Source organism: Dendrobates tinctorius, unplaced genomic scaffold, assembly GCF_039654945.1.
Source record: "Dendrobates tinctorius isolate UK_male_01 unplaced genomic scaffold, ASM3965494v1 ptg000024l, whole genome shotgun sequence".
In the NCBI taxonomy this organism is placed as follows: domain Eukaryota; kingdom Metazoa; phylum Chordata; class Amphibia; order Anura; family Dendrobatidae; genus Dendrobates; species Dendrobates tinctorius.
The window spans coordinates 4088176-4107378 of NW_027361692.1; the positions used below are offsets into that span (position 1 = coordinate 4088176).

The 19203-nt window shown below is 40.4% G+C and overlaps 1 protein-coding gene across 8 annotated transcripts in view; it reads right to left on the reverse strand.

Annotated features, from left to right (window-relative positions):
* Positions 1–19203, reverse strand: part of MYO6 (myosin VI) — a 362182-nt gene that overhangs the window by 25458 nt on the left and 317521 nt on the right. For 3 of the 8 annotated variants that reach the window (XM_073569297.1, XM_073569299.1, XM_073569298.1), the window contains exons 28-32: positions 18632–18792; positions 8906–8947; positions 8449–8478; positions 4437–4475; positions 1338–1441 (exon numbers count right to left, since the gene is read on the reverse strand). In XM_073569297.1, coding sequence (XP_073425398.1) covers positions 1338–1441; positions 4437–4475; positions 8449–8478; positions 8906–8947; positions 18632–18792 — 376 coding nt within the window. The remainder of the gene's footprint in view (positions 1–1337; positions 1442–4436; positions 4476–8448; positions 8479–8905; positions 8948–18631; positions 18793–19203) is intronic. The other 5 variants (XM_073569303.1, XM_073569304.1, XM_073569300.1 and 2 more) reach the window with 4 other exon arrangements.

The following is a 19203-nucleotide window of genomic DNA, read 5'->3' on the forward strand; positions in this document are numbered from 1 at the left end:
ATATATGGAGTTGGCATCGACCTATCATAGACTGACACTGGCTGTTCAGAAGATTGTGTGACGCCCTTTTCCTGTCTGTTACAAGATTCTTTGTTTTAAGAATAAAGTCCAGTTGTGAGCCAGCCTTTGCTGAGAAAGGAGTATACATCTGACTCTGTGTTCGGTGTGTCTCAGGTACAGGCAATCATTTAGATCTCATTTTAAGAGATCACCCCGACAAAATTGATTGTAGGAGTTATTTTATAGGCGTATTAAATACTTGCATTATTCCTTATGTAATGCATGCTAAAATATAAAATATTGTGGCATATTTAGTAAGCTAAAAGTACCAGAATGCTGGCATTTTTTTTCTTTTAGGACTTGCACAATGTATATCATAAAGATTAGATTATTTTTGCGCCTTCCCAAAAACAGGACGTGGACTCGATAAAAGTGGTGTGGTTTATCAGGAAAGGGAAATGGTCTCACCTGCAACACGCGTCGGCAAAAAATCTCGCCAAAATTGTGGTGCAAATTTCTATTACAAAGTAGGCCAACTAAGGCCAGGTTCATATTACGTTAAAGCAGTCCGTTCAACGCATGCGTTAAACGGACTGCGCTAACGTTACTCTTTTTTTCTGATCGCGTTATGCGATCGCGCTAACATCTGCGTTAGCAGTGACGGACCCTCGAACGCTGCAGACCGCGTCTGAGGGTCCATCACAGAATGATGGCACATCGCTAACGCATGCCGATTATGACATGTGTTAGCGATGCGCCTCGTTATGGCCGTCTATGGGTGCATTGACGCATGCGTTATATAGCGTTAATGCCGCTGTGTAACGGATGCGTTAAACGCAGTCCCCTAATGCAATATGAACCTGTCGTTACAAACAGATGTATCAAAGAGCATGAACCACTAGGATGAATCGGGCACATTTACAGACTATCTAGTTTAAGATTTCAGTCTAAGAATGAGATATTATTGACACATTTGCCCTTGTGTTTTTACTAAATTTTTGCAACATAATGTTATTTATGGAGTATATTAGTTATTACATATTTTAAACTAGTAAAACCTTCTTAATTTTTTTTTCTTTGAGTTTCTTAATAATGAACCAGTATACATTGAAGTATTATGTTTACCCAATAGGTGAAAATCTACAGAAGATGCTAACGTTTTAACTTCTAGCAACAGAGCTGGGGTCTGCTGGTCACCAAAATTTGTGTTCTCCTGCAAAATGATAAAAAATTAAGCGCTCCGCAACTCTCTCCGCAGCAGTCATTTCAGTTTATTTACTGTGCACGCTCTCAATTAGTCACAGCTAGCGCATTAATAGCTGGCTTTCTCGACTTACCACATGAAGTATTGATTGCGTCTCGGAGCTCTGCATATTTCCACTTGCTTAAGTCATGTTTCTTGACGCTGGCAGCAGATTTGGTAGCCTGTACTTGCACCCCCCTACAACAGCACCACACACACACGTTATTTTATACGACAAATGACATTAAGTACCAACTACAAGTTATGCAATAAAAAGCTTTTAGAAATTACATGAGAGTAGAAATCTGCAGGATGGCGGATGCAGAACGCTAACAAATATTTGGTTTGGGCTCCGAAAGGTATATTTTAGCTTTCACTTTTGACAAAATAATAAAACGTGTGATACGCTAGTTGATTTCTTTATAGGAATGGAGAACAGTAAAGACCTTCAATGATGTACAGCGCCAAGAAAAGCAGTCACAGCAAAAGTGCTCGGCTGATACATCTAAATTACTAGACTTGCCAGCAGATAGTCAATTGTCCACCTTTATGGCGCACCACTTGGGCATCAACGCCTACTTGGAAATAATGTCAAAATATATATATAAAGAACTGTGCAATTAGTAGAAAAGACTTTGTAACAGAATGGAAGTTGTTTTCAAAGGCCAAGCAGACATATCCAGGTAAAGAAAGATGTGGCACCTCCTAGAGCCATGTTCCAGGACAACGCATCTTAGCGTTCTTGATCTTCGACCAAAACTTTCTGAAAGAAAAGCTTATGTGGTATGGAAGGGATTTTATGGAATTTCTGCACCGAGATTACTGAGCAGCCTATGGACTAAATCCATTTGTACTTTCTGGTGACAACCTTTATGCTCTTTGACTCAATAACATTTCCAAGGCTCCACTGCCTAATGCTTTTTAACACGCTGAAGGTTACCCATCTATAAACGCTATTGTACAATAGGGAACATGACCCTTTCTTTTCTGGTTACTTTATATTAACATACAACATTCTTCCATTAAGATTTCGCAGTACATGCACTTCAGATGATGCAACTAATGGAAATCATGCCTCAGCCTGGATTCTATTATGTCTTAGCGCTGGAGATCAAAGAAAAGATCCACAATGTTGAGGCACTTTGTAAATATGTTGTGGTCATTTTAAAATTGTTTTTCAACCATTTTTTTATACTAAGAGATAATAGTTTCTCCTTGAAGGAAACAGCCAAGGGAGACTTATTAGTCAGGTATTGCTTCCAGGGAAAAAAGGTATGTAAAGAGGCTCCTCTCGGAGGAAGAAAAACAGGATCTCTAGGGACATCTACTGAGGTTGCAGTTATAGAAGTCTTCTTTGAAAAAGCCTTGCTACACAACCTACGGCCTCCATACACATTAGACTAATGTCTGCCGAACCTGCCGATTTGACCCTCAGTCTATGGGGCACCGGACAACTGATCTTCAGGAGAGAGATCAGTCAGTCACGTCCGATCTTGGACTGTCAATCACTTTATTCTCCTGGAGATCAGTCACTGCAGAGATGTCTGTCAGGGGCTGAGTGAGTACTCCCATGTATAGGAGAGAGCACCAAAATAGCTTTCAGCCGAAGCATTGTTCTTCCGACAGCAATCTACTGTGTGTGGTTGGCTTTAGGATATAGTGCTAAATCTGTTTTATCCTGAATAAACCTGATATTAATATTATGCCTGTCTTCTTAAGTCAGTAGAAGCATTGGTTATTTTATTTTTTTTTAACTATTTATTGTCCAACCGGCAATTGTTATGACTGACTCGGATTTTGAGTTAACCTGCCCCTTTGGCCTCGAATCACCATTGTGCGTTCTTGTACAACATCCATATAAAAGTTGATCTTCCTAATGCATGCCTGTGATAACTTTGCTGTTATAACCTATTTCATAATGATATCTACACTACGGAGTGCCCTGTATTTTTTTTCATCATGTATCAAGGAGGTCAATAATAACTCTTAAAAGAAGCTTGCAAAATAAAATAGGTAATAAAGCTAAACCAGTACCTTGTCCAAAAGAAAAAAGACCTCTCTTGAATTCTGGTTTAGCGTTACATGAAGGGGGCAAAGTTTTCAAAGGGAAGTTTAGTCCAGTGCCAAAAACCGTAGCCTGCTTTTTCTTGAATAAACCTGATGTTACTATTCTGCTTATCTTCTTAAATCAGAAATTGGTTGCCTTAAAGGGGTTGTTCCATGAAAGAAAAGTACATTTTAATCATTAGATCTTGGAATAAAAATAAGTTCCACAATTGGATATTTAAAAAAAAAAATGTTCCATGATCTGTGGTCTGATCACACCATATCCCTGTACGGTCAGACACAGCCATTACATAGTACACAGCAGGGGCACATTTATAAGATTATCTCAGCACAGGAACATTTTATTTAACACATCCAATTGTGGAAATCATTATTATTGCAAGATGTATTGATTAAAATCAACTCTGTTCGTGGGAAAACCCCTTTACTGACTTCTAAGAGTTAAACCTCCAACCGGCGGCACTAGAAGCCCTGTTCTCTTCCTCTGTGAGAAACCAATTGTATTTCTCAGAAATGTCGTAGTGTTTCAGAGTAAAACAATTCTTAGTGTGAGCAGGCATGACACTGGCCAGGTTCCATCTAATTCATAACCTACCAACTACTATAATTTAAAATTACCAGCTATTTCAATACATTTGTATTTGATACATATTTCAATAGATTTTTATATTTGATACATGTCAAAACATGTGTTACCATATATTTCTATTGTATATCTTTCTGATAGTTATTGTTTAGCTAAAATAATGTAAGAACATGACTGACGAAGACAAAAGGATTTTTTTTTTCCTATAACAAATAATTAAGCAATGCACACAAGACAAATGAATAACAAAAGAAAATACACACACACACAGGGGAACAAAACCCTTTAGTATTATTTGTGTTTTTCAAACAAAGTCGATACTGTCAGAAACCATTAGTTGTTTAGATGATGCTTTTCGATTGATTCAATCACAACATTAAGAGCATGCTGCAAAACAACCACCAAATCAAAAAATTTACATATAAATTTCAATAATTAAATGTAATCAATACATAAATTAGAAAATTGGTTAACATTCATGAACAAATTAAAAAAAAATATATAAATATATAACATGTCCACATTGATGGTCTCACCAACCTAGACAGAATGTCAGACATTTCTTTGGCCATTTCATCCCTGAAGAAATGGTTAATAAAATAAAAAGTGAATGAAGCAACAACAGAGAAAAGTAAAAAAAAAAATCTTAAAATACACCATAATATTAAATATATATATATATATATATATATATATATATATATATATATATATATATATATATATATACACACATACATACATACACACATTATAAATTACCTCCATTGTATTTTGGCAGTTACCAATTATTCCCAAAAAGTTCCCAATCACTTAGAATAAAAACCGAGATCACAGTGATCTTTGAGTAAAAGTTTGGATATGTTCTTCATGCATAGACAAGATCCCGCTGATACTAGTCAGGGTAAGGCTAGTTTCACACTAGCGTATGGAGAGCTGCGGAAGGATGGGGGCTTCCTCTGCGAAGCACCACCCACTGCCACGCCTCCTCCGTTCAGCTCCGCCCCATCAGCATGCGTACTCTATCTTTAGCATTGGGTATGCAGGCCATGCCGATGTATGCGGACGCCCCCGCATGCATCGTTTTGACGGCGCGGTGACCGCAACAAAATCCAACACATTGCGTTCGGCGCAGATCGCATCGGCATGGCCTGCATACCCAATGCTAAAGATGGGGGCCGCATGCCGACGGAGGTGGAGCTGAACGGAGGAGGCGTGGCAGAGGAAGTCGGCATCCCTCCGCAGATGCTCCATGCACTATTGTGAAACTAGCCTAACTCTTTATTTTGGACACAACCATTGACTTTCAATGAATTTCGGTACTTAATCTGCCCATGCTTGTACCAACCACATGATACTGAAAATCAAGGATGGCAAAAGAAATTATTTAGACTCTTCCAACTATCTAGAAATTTTTTTTGCGTAATCTATTGGTCGGTTTAAAGCGTTATAGGAGATTAGGATAACAGATAAAAAGAAAAAGCAGAAAGACACCCCAGTTGTAAGGGCAATAATAAAATGTGGCAAAATTAACCATGCCCAAGATATCAATATTAACCCTATCCAAGATATCAATATTAATTCCAAGTTTGGGAAATCTATTTGGCCTAAAGGTTAAGTTTCCTGACCGAAAAACTTCTTTTCGATTGGATTCACAGCTAATTTTGCACATGGAAGCCACAGCCAGCCAAATATTTCTCCTAAGAAATGCCTGGCTGGTTCTTGTGATGAAAAAGCCATCAGGAGTTTCAGAGGCATGCACTCTGGTAAAAGGTCATTTAAAGGCAAGTAAAAATGTCATCACTTTTTTCATTGAAATATGACTTTGTTGTATTTCATTCAAGACTGAGGCTAATAAGTACAGATCAGGTAAATCCAGTACCTGAACAATTCTTATATTGCTTTGAGCCGCACAAATAAAAACTGTCAAAGCTGCTCATAGCTACCAATGATATCAATTCATTAGAAACATTAAGGTTGGAATAGAATTGGTTAACATTTCAGTTTTCTGCAGGTGTGCCTGTGTGACTGGATATGATTTTTAACATTTTAGTGAAAATGCTTGAAAAAGCAATATATTCTATATCTACAGATTTATTTTTAGCAAAGAGCACCGGCCCTGTGATCCCCACATTCCCTCATTGTCTATGCAGCTATGCAGGAGCCACACAATGGAAGTATAGATTGATCACTCCTCTAGCTTCAGGCACAGACAGCAAAGCAGTGTGTGTATGGGTCCAGGTTAATGGTGCCCTGCGCTAACACTAACTACAGCTGCTATCACAACAAATGATTTAAAACGATTGTAAAAAGGCATAAAGAATAACAAAAAAAAAAATCTGACTCTCCTTGTAATGAGCCCCAAACTACCTGTCATCTTTATGTTACTGGTCTACCTCCTCTTCAATCCCTGTAGCCAACCTTGTGCTCTTTATTTATACTCGGGGCTTCATGACAGCTCTGCCTCTGGATCTCTAGACTACATTTCCCAAGACACAAGTGTGCTCTGGTCTCTTTTCCAGAGCAGTATCCAGCCACAGCTCCCTCATGCTCTCTCGGTGCCCATCCACTCCATCTACACAGCACCATCCTGAGACTCCTAGAAAGTCTCAAGATGGAGGAGATGTTGCCCCCAATATTTCTCCCTGTTACCATTTTTCCCATTTCATCTAATAAGCGCAACCTTGAGACTACTGCAGTCAATAATGTTACAGACAATAATACTACTATAGGTGATGCTGGCACTAAATAGGCTCAGTATACTGTAGGCAGCATTGAGTCTTATAACGTATTCATTTATTATAATCTAACCTAGCACTATCCTTCCTGGCCAAACCCACTAGATAATAAAAATTACTATTCTTCTCTGTGGAGCTTACACCTCCTATGTGGCTCATGTTCTCCTTCACTTCCGGTGAAACTTCTCGAGGATCCCAAATGATGTCCACCACAATAACATCACCGTTTAGTGTGCACTGCTCTAAAACATCCGGCTGAGCCCAACTATTGTGTGCAGGCTGTGCTCGGCTCACATGCTAAGTTTGGGAATCTCTATACTCTGTGCTTTGAATGGACTGTAGCACGAAGCTACCACATATGACATCTCAGGAACAAAGCAGAATTTTAACAGCAAGTAAACTGCTCAGGAACAGAGCTAGATTTCAATAGAACATACATTATGACGTTTCTGAAAGGCTTTACAGTAAAGCTCCTTTGAAGGTGAAACTCCAGGTCTCAAGCATCACAGGAAGTAATATAATGGATTCATGTTACGGATTGCTAAAGAACAAATAGCCAAAATGACAACCCCTTTCTGACATTAGTGCTCTGCGGCTAATGACCAAGGATGCAGCTGACAGCTTTCCTGCTCTGCTCACTGGTGGCATGTCTTTGGACGTAATGATTTTCGAAAAATCTGTTCTAGAGTAATGAATGACAGCCAAACCAGATCTCCCACTTTGCACTGATGAGGGGCAGTACCCCGAAACACAGTGTCTGCAAATGGAGATTCTGGCTTGGCTTTTATCCTAAGTCATGTAACTAGGCTCGTTGAAGGGTCAACATTGACTTTTAGGATTGCTACCTCCAATAGGTGGCACTAGAGTTCTAGTCCTCTTTTCCTCTCTGAAGAGACAATTTGTATAATTAAAATAAAGAATGTAACACTACTTCAAATAGATCTGACACCAGACTTCAGAATACAAACTACATACATTATCGAATAGATATCTTCAGTATAGGGTGAGGTTGATGTACTTACTGCTAAAATTAATCTCAGAATGGCTGTAGAATTCTTTTTAAAATGTTGTTAATGAGCTTAACCGGCTGTAGTCCAATGGCGCCCCATGATCACTCTGCACGGGGGCAAATGTTGTGACAGAGAAATTCTCTGGTCTATCCACATAGACGCAGCAGTTGCTATTGACTCTTACATTTAAAGAGAATCTGTCAGCACGTTTTTGTTATGTACTCCAATTGCAGCATGACGTAGGGGCTGAGTGACTGGTCCAGTGATGTGTCACTTACTGGGATGTGTGGTAATATTTTAGTAAAATCAGTGTTTTATCAGCAGGAGATTATCACTACAGGACCAGGTGTCTCATGCCTCCTAGTCCTCCTGCTCTATGTATCCCCGCCCCCACCACTGATTAGCAGATTTCTGGCAATATACAGTGTACACAAAAAGCTGCCAATCAGTGATATGGGCGGGTTATACAGGGCTCTGCATTTAGAGAAGTGCTACATCTGCAGTAGGAAAAATGTGTTTTTAGCACAACAGCCGCACCCTATAGATTCGTTGGAATCAAGATCAAGGTGTCTTCTCCTACATCATGCTGCACTCAGATGAAGTAGCAAAAGACTGGCAAAAGATCCCCTTTTAACAGGTTAAAAACTGTGTTTTGGTTGTGATATCAGGCCCTATTCTGATGATCTACAGCAATAACTGAAATCTTAATGCATACACAGATATGCAGTAAATACGCAGTGCATAGGCAATAAAAGAAAAGGTTTTTGATCAAAGTAATACAGTGGGGTCAAATGAAAAACATACATTGTCATTTTGTCCTTTCCGCCACCAGTCCTGAAAACAGAAGACAAGCTATATTAGTATAAATGTGTCATTGACCCAATTTTGGCAATCTCAGATTTGATAATTCCCTTCATGTGTCGTCGCTGCTTTGATTCAATATATAATGATCTCTGCTGGAACTCGGCAAAGGATTATATTTTCCGGTTGACTTTAATCTTCTAAAGTCTTTTACAGGATAACATGATTTGCGAAAATAAAATTAGCAATAATTAAAAAACCCTTTCTTTAATAATTATTTCCAGAACCCCCTACAAAGCCTTTAATGTGAAAAGACCTTTGTGAATTCCCTAATTGCCTATTCAATTGAACACTTTTTTTTTTATTTCTTCATTTCTTTTACATTTCCATTTTATGTTGAAATCACACATGCAGGTCTCAGATGATTAAACATTTCGTGTGTGTAGGAGACATCTCTTACTTGGCATTTGTCGGACAGGGCACAGTGAGATCCGCTTTTATGCTGCAGAAATAAAGATTAGATTGCGTATTTTTTTAAAAGAAGATATACAGTATAAGAAAGTTAGTGAATATTTAGGAACAGAGGTTAAAGCCGTGTAATGCAGAGGGTAACATAGGGCCATGTAATTCTTCGTAGAACGACCCCAACGACGAGGGCCATCGGATGTGTCCACAAGATTTTTACAAAGTATGGCTAAAAAAAAAATTATATACTGTACATTTATACAGAACACAGACTGTACCACTCGTGACTTGTATTGTTTAAGATTACGGCACTTGTTTTTTATTACGTATACCCTTCCTCATATGTAAAGCGCCATGGAATAAATGGCGCTTTAATAATAAAAATGGTATAGTGTAATGGTTAAGTGCACAGTCTACAACAGGGTTCCCCAACTCCAGTCCTCAAGGCCCACCAACAGGTCAGATTTTCAGGATTTCCTTAGTATTGCTCAGGTGATAATTGCATCACCTGTACAATACAAGGGAAATCCTGAAAACATGACCTGTTGGTGGGCCTTGAGGACTGGAGTTGGGGAACCCTGGTCTACAACATGGGAGACTGGGATTCAAACTTTGGCTCTACCTACAGAACCTACGTAGAACCCTCAAACTCCCTTTTGGTAGAGGACCCGAGAATGAGAAAGGACAACAAAGACCACACCTGGTGGGAGGGGTGAGAAGGAAGTTTATATATCTGTTGCGCTGTTCACTCAGCAAGAAATAAAGACAAAAGTAGAACCAAAATTGTGTAAAATATTGAACAAAAGACTTAAGTATACATACAAACGCAGACCTATTAAGACAAAGTCCAATTAATGTTTTTCAGTTCACGGATTATTCGAGAAAAACAAACCCGCGGTGAGTACTAACACTGTGCTCCATGTCAAGATAGCTTGAAGACAATAATGGTTGTTTTCCCAAATGTAATGCTAATTACTTGATTGTATCAATATTCCTTATTGTGTATACAACACAACTTGACGAAGGGGAACCGAGTATTCCCCGAAACGCGCGGGTCTCATTTTTGGCTCGCTCCGGACTCCGTACCCAGTGACATCACACATCTTTTCCAGTGCTACCGTCCATCTTTGGTCTGGTATCCAGGGACGCTACCATCCGGAGCACCCCTGGCTCTACAGATGCAGCTTCCTCCTCGACCAACTACTCTTCCTCCGGTTTGCTCCTGTCGTTTTGACTCATCGGGCACAGCTTTTCCTTCCCGCAGCCAGCCTCCTCGTGTTACCCGTCGACAGCTTCAGACAGAAGGTCCGGTGAGTAACTTACTTTGTAGACGGCACAACGCTGCACGAGCAATAAGGAATATTGATACAACTGAGAAATTAGCATTACATTTTGAAAACTACCACTATTGTCTTGACGTGGAGCACAGTGTTAGTATTCACTGCGGGCGCATGAGATTGAGTGACATTTTCCGCAGAACTATCGGTTTTGATTATCACTGTTTGTTTTTCTCTGAAAATCATTAATTGTACTTTATCTTAATAGGTCTGCTTTTGTATGTATACTTAAATCTCTTGTTCTGCTTTTGCATTTATATCTTGCCGAGTGAGCAGCGCGACTGATTATTTATTCCTTTTGGTTTCCCTTACAGTTTCCCTTATATACACACATACACAAAAACATTCACACATACGTACCCAGTTAGGTCCAGAAATATTTGGACAGTGACTGAACCTTCGTAATTTCAGATTTAATTAAGAGGGTTGAACCAAAAATATCCTGTTAAATGTTTACGAATTGCAGCCATTTTTCTACAAAGCCTCCTCAATTCAGGGGCTCAAAAGTAATTGGACAAATTAAATGTACCATAAATAAAATGTTCATTTTTAATAGTTTGTGGAGAACCCTTTGGAGGCAATGACTGCCTGAAGTCTGGAAGGCATGGACGTCACCACACGCTGGGTTTCCTACTTTGCTGATGCAAGTCATTTAACAGTGATTGCAAGTGAGAATCGGATCAAAGGTGCGGAGAAGATGGAGAACTTAATTTCTCCATCTTCACCATTCTGTGAGTTGCTGTATATCAGACTGCACACGCATGCCTATAGCAACAGGCGCAATTTTTTTTTCATGCTGACTCGGCACCGCTCCATAGCATAACACTGGAGCGAGTGCTATCCCATGAAAATCGCACAGCACTTGTCCAAGCTATATGCTGGCTACTTGCCAGTGAGAGAGAGTCCAAAAGCTAGGAGTCTGCACTTTATGCCCATATTGATTATATAACTGTAATATATGTATGATACATATATACACACAATGGGGAAAATAAGTATTTTACACACTGCTGATTTTGCATATTTTCCCACCTACAAAGAATGGAGAGGTCTGTAATTTTTATCGTAGGTACACTTCAACTGTGAGAGACAGAATCTAAAAGTAAAAAACAGAAAATAACATTGTATGATTTTTAACCCCTTAGTGACGGAGACAATTTTTTAAATTCTGACCAATGTCCCTTCATGTGGTGATAACTCTGGAACGCTTCAACAAATCCCATTGATTTTGAGACTGTTTTTTCGTGGCACATTATAATTTATGATAATGGTAAATTTAGGTCGATACGAAATTCAGAAATTTGACAAAAATGTAAAAAAAATGGCAATTTTCAAACTTTGAATGATTATCCCTTTAATCCAGATAGTCATACCACACAAAAACTATATATTGGAAGACCACAAATGTGATACCATTTTAAAAACAGCACCCCTCGACATATTGAAAACTGCTGTCAAATAGTTTATTAACCCTTCAGGTGATTTTCAGTAATTAATGCAAAGTGGTATAGCAGGAATAAAAAAGTGTTTGTTTACCACCTAAATGTCACTAACTTCTGAACTGACCGCTATATCCGGGAGACGCTAAGGCCGCTATTTGGCCATGAACTGCTATGGCAAACATCAGGACCACACAATCATGATCTCAGTGTGTCAATTTGATTAAAGCAGAAGCCCCCACAATCTATTAACCATTTATTAGATGTAGTCACTTTTGACAGCAGCAACTAAGGGGTTAAACAGATCTGAATGGTGCCAACACTGATCATTTGTGATACAGCAGGTTGTCAGCTATAATGTATAGCTATCAGCTGCTGGATTGTCACCTGTATGGGGAGGCTATTCGCTTATATATCAGGTCAGTAAAAAGACGTATTGGCTGTCATTAAGGAGTTAAATAATTACATTTCATTTTATTGCATGAAATGAATCCCTACTACAACTCATTCATTACTCAATCAATCACAGTCCAACCTATTCCCCATGGCCATGACCAAAGAGCCGCCTAAGACCTGCATAGGCTGCAGGACAATAGGTAAGCAGCTTGGTGAGAAGGTAACACCTGTTGGAACCATTATTAGAAAATGGAAGAAACACAAGATGAATATTAATCTTCAGCAGTCTGGGTCTCCATGCATGTTCTTGCCTCATGGGGTAAGGATGATGCTGACAAAGGTCTAGAATCAGCCCAGAACTACATGGAAGGACCTGGTCAATGACCTGAAAAGAGCTGGGACCACAGTCTCAAACATTACGGTTAGTGACACACTATGCCATCGTGGATTAAAATCCCGCAAGGGAAGCAAGGTCGCCCTGCTCACACCAGCATATGTCCAGGCCCAATTTAAGTTCACCAGTGACCATCTGAATGATCCTGAGTAGATCCATGGGAAAAGGTCATGTGGTCAGGTGAGACCAAAATAGAACTTTTTGGCATCAACTCCACTCGCCGTGTTTGGCTGAAGAAGAAGGATGAGTACAAACCTAAGAACACTTTCCCAACCAGGAAGCATGGTGGGGGAAACATCATACTTTGGGGGTGTTTTTCTGTAAAGGGGACAGCACGACTGCACCGTTTTGAAGGGAGGATTGATTGGGGTCCTGTATCGTGAGATTTTGGCCAACAACCTCCTTCCCTAAAGTAAGAACATTGAAGATGGGTCATGACTGGGTCTTCCAGCATGACAGTGACCCGAAACACAGAGCCAGGGCAACTAAGGAGTGGCTCCGTAAGAAGCATTTCAAGGTCCTGGAGTGGCCTAGCCAGTGTTCAGACATGAACACAATAGAAAATCTTTAGGGGAAGCTGAAACTCAATGTTGCCCAGTGACAGCCCCAAAACCTGAACAAACCGGGGGAGGAGTGGGCCAAAATCCCAAACTTTGTCAAGACTACAGGAAACGTTTGATCTTTGAAATTGCCAACAAAGGTTTCTGTACCAAATTTTAAATTCTGTTTTTCTTTTGTATCAAATACTTATTTAATGCAATAAAATGTAAATTAATTATGTAAAAATCATACAATGTGATTTTATAGATCTTCTTTTTAGATTCTGTCTCTCACAGTTGAAGTGTAACCATGCTAAAAATTGCAGACCTCTCCATTCTTTGTAGATGGGAAAACTTGCAGTGTGTGTGTATATATATACAGTGGGGAAAAAAAGTATTTAGTCAGTCAGCAATAGTGCAAGTTCCACCACTTAAAAAGATGAGAGGCGTCTGTAATTTACATCATAAGTAGACCTCAACTATGGGAGACAAACTGAGAAAAAAAAATCCAGAAAATCACATTGTCTGTTTTTTTTTCATTTTATTTGCATATTATGGTGGAAAATAAGTATTTGGTCAGAAAAAAGCAATCAAGATTTCTGGCTCTCACAGACCTGTAACTTCTTCTTTAAGAGTCTCCTCTTTCCTCCACTCATTACCTGTAGTAATGGCACCTGTTTAAACTTGTTATCAGTATAAAAAGACACCTGTGCACACCCTCAAACAGTCTGACTCCAAACTCCACTATGGTGAAGACCAAAGAGCTGTCAAAGGACACCAGAAACAAAATTGTAGCCCTGCACCAGGCTGGGAAGACTGAATCTGCAATAGCCAACCAGCTTGGAGTGAAGAAATCAACTGTGGGAGCAATAATTAGAAAATGGAAGACATACAAGACCACTGATAATCTCCCTCGATCTGGTGCTCCACGCAAAATCCCACCCCGTGGGGTCAGAATGATCACAAGAACGGTGAGCAAAAATCCCAGAACCACGCGGGGGGACCTAGTGAATGAACTGCAGAGAGCTGGGACCAATGTAACAAGGCCTACCATAAGTAACACACTACGCCACCATGGACTCAGATCCTGCAGTGCCAGACGTGTCCCACTGCTTAAGCCTGTACATGTCCGGGCCCGTCTGAAGTTTGCTAGAGAGCATTTGGATGATCCAGAGGAGTTTTGGGAGAATGTCCTATGGTCTGATGAAACCAAACTGGAACTGTTTGGTAGAAACACTACTTGTCGTGCTTGGAGGAAAAAGAATACTGAGTTGCATCCATCAAACACCATACCTACTGTAAAGCATGGTGGTGGAAACATCATGCTTTGGGGCTGTTTCTCTGCAAAGGGGCCAGGACGACTGATCCGGGTACATGAAAGAATGAATGGGGCCATGTATCGGGAGATTTTGAGTGCAAACCTCCTTCCATCAGCAAGGGCATTGAAGATGAAACGTGGCTGGGTCTTTCAACATGACAATGATCCAAAGCACACCGCCAGGGCAACGAAGGAGTGGCTTCGTAAGAAGCATTTCAACGTCCTGGAGTGGCCTAGCCAGTCTCCAGATCTCAACCCTATAGAAAACCTTTGGAGGGAGTTGAAAGTCCGTGTTGCCAAGCGAAAAGCCAAAAACATCACTGCTCTAGAGGAGATCTGCATGGAGGAATGGGCCAACATACCAACAACAGTGTGTGGCAACCTTGTGAAGACTTACAGAAAACGTTTGACCTCTGTCATTGCCAACAAAGGATATATCACAAAGTATTGAGATGAAATTTTGTTTCTGACCAAATACTTATTTTCCACCATAATATGCAAATAAAATGAAAAAAAAACAGACAATGTGATTTTCTGGATTTTTTTTTCTCAGTTTGTCTCCCATAGTTGAGGTCTACCTATGATGTAAATTACAGACGCCTCTCATCTTTTTAAGTGGTGGAACTTGCACTATTGCTGACTGACTAAATACTTTTTTTCCCCACTGTATATGTGTGTGTATATACCTATACGGTCTATACCTGTATAGAAAAGAGGATGTGGCAGGTTTTCCTTAGAATTCACTAGTTCCCATATTTAATCAATGACAACAGGATGGGACAGGGGGACTGAAGAGTAGACTGAACATATGAGACATCCCGCTTATTATTTGGATGGCGTGGCTCAGTGAGAAAACATAATGTATACATTATACAAACATCATCTCATAAGCTCAAGTGCACATTTGCTGCAGAAAATTGCCAAAGAAATTTTGAGCAGTAAGTCTGCACCGAACTCTGCAATTTGTGTTGCACATTTCATCGCAGATAACAAGTTTATTGTCTAAAATAAAGCAAACAACGCATCCACCGCCCTCATGCCAATGTTTTCAGGTCCCCCATCAATCTTTGTACACATGACCGATGCAACATGTCGGACAGCTGGTAAAGTGCTGCCATAGAAGAATCATGGGAGTGGTGCAAACTTATTGTTTTTTCAAACTCAGAGGAAAAATGTTTATTTTTATTACTCAAAAAATAAAAAAATCTCGTCACAAGGTTTTGCCAACTAATCTGAGAGCAGCATAATGTAGGGACAGAGATCCTGATTCCAGTGATGTGTCACTTACTGGGCTGCTTGGTGTAACTTTGATAAAAAGAAAAGTGTTATCATTGGAAGATTATCACTAGTGGACTAGTACGCCTGCTGCCATGTAGTCCTCCATATTCATTACTTCTGAAGAACCGGAGTGTTTGACAGCGTTCTGCCTATGCACAGTGTACACAAAAGTCTGTCAATCAGTGGTGTGGTCAGGGTGATATAGAGCTCAGCAGTCAGCAGCAGAAAAAACTGTGATTTTATAAAAACTGCAGCAACCAGTAAACTAAGTGACACATTGCTGGAGTCAGGGTCTCTGCCTCTATCTACATCATGCTGTTCTCAGAAGAGATAGCAAACCTGGTGATAGATTCCCTTAAAACTTAGCTGGACTTGCAGATTTCACTACATATGGCATATGCATTCTGCCAAAAAATCTATATATTCGATTTCTGATGTGGATTTTTCACTCCCTTTTGAACTCCCAACAAATTTGCAACCTAAATTGTCATGTCATGCTTCAGATATGAAAACCAGCAAGTCAATTTTGGCGTTGGAAAAGATTTCACTTTGCTATCCTGGCAATAGAAATCCAGAGAAAAGATCTGAGAAAGAGTCGTAACTTAGAAAATGTCTATTTTTGCATTTCGTCTTTACCCAATGGGCCTTTTTATTGTCCCACCCTCAGCGACTTGTTATGTTCCAATACCCCGGGAGAAAGCGACGGGACGAAACGGCTGAGTAGAGAAATGGTTAAAATGGATGTGAACCGCACTGTACTTGGGCTTACGTCTTCGGCTTTGCACGCCTCCGCTATCTCTGAAGGGCAGATATTTGCTTTACAAGTGGCTAGTGTTTTCGCTTAATATATGCATGCCACAAATTAGGAAAAGTCTCGGAAATGAGTTTACAGTGGAATTCTAGCTAGAAATGGCTGGAGACTCGTAAAGGGAAAACACTTTGTTCTTTGAATTCCAGTGACCTTGTTTCACGTTAAAGCTGTGTCTGCCAACATGGATTTCTTTCAGGTCTTATATCCCCCGGGAAGAGATTAGTTCTCTCACACATGAAATGCATTTAATAACCGCTATCGGTGCAGAACCCATACGTCATATTAGAAAGCACTGAATGCGGCATTAGGACGTTACAGAATACACAGCGCTCCCAAAGTTCTCAGGACCTGCCGATCTGTCCATACGAAAAGTGGCAGGCAAATTAGGGGCTATAAATATTAATGTGGCCCTAATCGAAGTCATGAAAACGAGGTGTTAATATCCACATGGCACTCCCTGGCATGGTCTGTGTGATGGCGTAGATTTACAAACAGTTAAGAACAGCTCGAAATAATAGGGCTCAGCCTTCTAGACCCCGTCTACGTGTGTATTACTGTCTGCTCGATATTCCGCTAAGCTCGGCAGCATCCATTCTGGGTTTAATCGACATTAGTACGCCTGCAAGGAAGAGCCGAGGTCAACTTTTATAAGAGGAGTTCACATTTTACTTATGAAACCTAAGAAGAAAAAAAAAAAAAAAGTATTGCGGAAAAAGGAAGAAAAAACAGAGCAGCAAGACAATGTGATAAACAGCCTTGCTCTAAAAAACGAAGCGATGTTGTCAAAAAGGTATCAGAGATACCCAATTAATTCATTAAACCCAAAACGCAAAAATACATTGATGAAATCTTGGCTAAACGAGGCCCAAAATGTTCTACTTCACCTACCGGCGATGAGCAAACGATAACAATCTACTTGCCATGTTGTGCGTGAGCGCTCACGAGTCACTGCACCATCGCCCCGGCCAAGGAAGACATGGCACAGCGAATTAATCAAACACAAACATACGGACCTGGAAACAAGTTGCACTCATCACAGTTCACTGCCCGATCGCAGAGAAATGTATATATTCTAAGGACAACAACACAACCGGAACCCATAAGTCACGTCAAAAGTTTAAATAAGTGAAAAAAAACAAGAGTCTTGATTCCACTTAAATGAATCCCTTTGGAGCCCATAAGCTACAGATACTTTTCGTGCGGTTAGCAGGACTAGCAGGGGGCGAAGAGATTAAATCAGCTTTGCTTTGTACAGGGGGAAACGGTCGAGATAATGCTCTAAGGTTAATATATTCACCAAAAACTGGCCCCCGGGCTCTCAATGTGAGCGAAATTATTGCACACAAATGACGGAACGTTCAGTGATTGTTAAACAAAGTCACTTTGAAAAAGTATCAGAACTAGATAAAGAGCCAGGCTCTAATCGGTAGGACCCGCAGATATATCATTAACATGACCCCCTGATTCATTAAGTTCGCCCCTGAACTATGGGGTAAAACTTTGTGTTTTCATGCACTGAGGGGATTTGAAAACTCGGGAAAGCTGAGGCAGAAGGCGGCGTAGCCAAGCCCACCAGAAAGATTTATCCTAACTAATGCCACAAAATGTACACGAACCCCTGACGGAGACGCACAGTACTTGTAAAATGCACCAAATTCATTAAAGAGAACTTGTCATGTGAAAAATCGCTATTAACCTGCAGATAAGAGATTAACCTGCAGGTTAATAGCGGTCTGAACCTGCAAAGCACCTGCACTTTAATCCCCGCTGCCAGGAAGAAATTAACTTTATTCTCCCCAGCAGCATTTGGATTTTAGTCATATGGGCGGAACTAGTTCAGTCTCCACTCTGTGTGACTGTAACCACTCCCCCAGCTCTGACTGACAGCCAGGTAGGTCTAATGGAGAGTCTGCTGACAGTCAGGGCCGGGGGCGGGGTTACAGCTGCCGCTCTCTATACAAAGAGTGGTGACTGAATCTGTGCCGGCACCGCCCCCATGACTGAAGCTTGAGTGCTGCCGGGGGAAATAATGTCCATTTCCTCCAAGTGCAGGTACCTGGCAGGTTCAGAATGCTGTTTAGCTTGCAGATTAACCCAGGATTATTAAAGTTTATGGATTTTATTTCAAAATGGCACAAGCTTCGATAATAATACAACATGTATATCTATTACGGCTTCAGCAAGAAAACTAAGAAAGCGATGTGAGTACCTGCGAAGTGCGGAATCTGATCCAGACTCTTCATTGATGAGCTCAGCCTCGCTTTGAGCGATCCTCATGGCGAGCTCGCGATCTCTGCGCTCTTGTTCCAATATAGTTTGCTGCTGGGATTCCTCCTCACGCTCTCGGGCCAGCTGCATTTCCACCTCAGCCTGGATGTAAGTTAATAAAACAATTATGATACAATGTTACAATGCAGCATCAAGAAAATAACGTAACATCACTCTGGTGCAGAGCACCGCCATCCCGGAAAAAAAGCGTAGGCAACCAGTGTACTCTCTGCATGACAACGCCGCAACAAAATGAACACAATCTGTAGTGCTTATGCCCTTGCCAATACAAGAACAGCACTGCTGTTTTAATGAAGACATAGCCCGCAGCAAAGAGTGACATCTGTATTACGATCCTCAGACAAAAATGCGGGTCCTCATTATTAACGATTTTGCTCCAACATTTTTTTTTTTTTTTAAAGACTTTAGTATGCTAAAGAGATAGTATTTGTTCTCATACAAAAAAGTCTACACAGTGAAGTTATTGCTACTGGCCTGTAGAGAACCATAAAC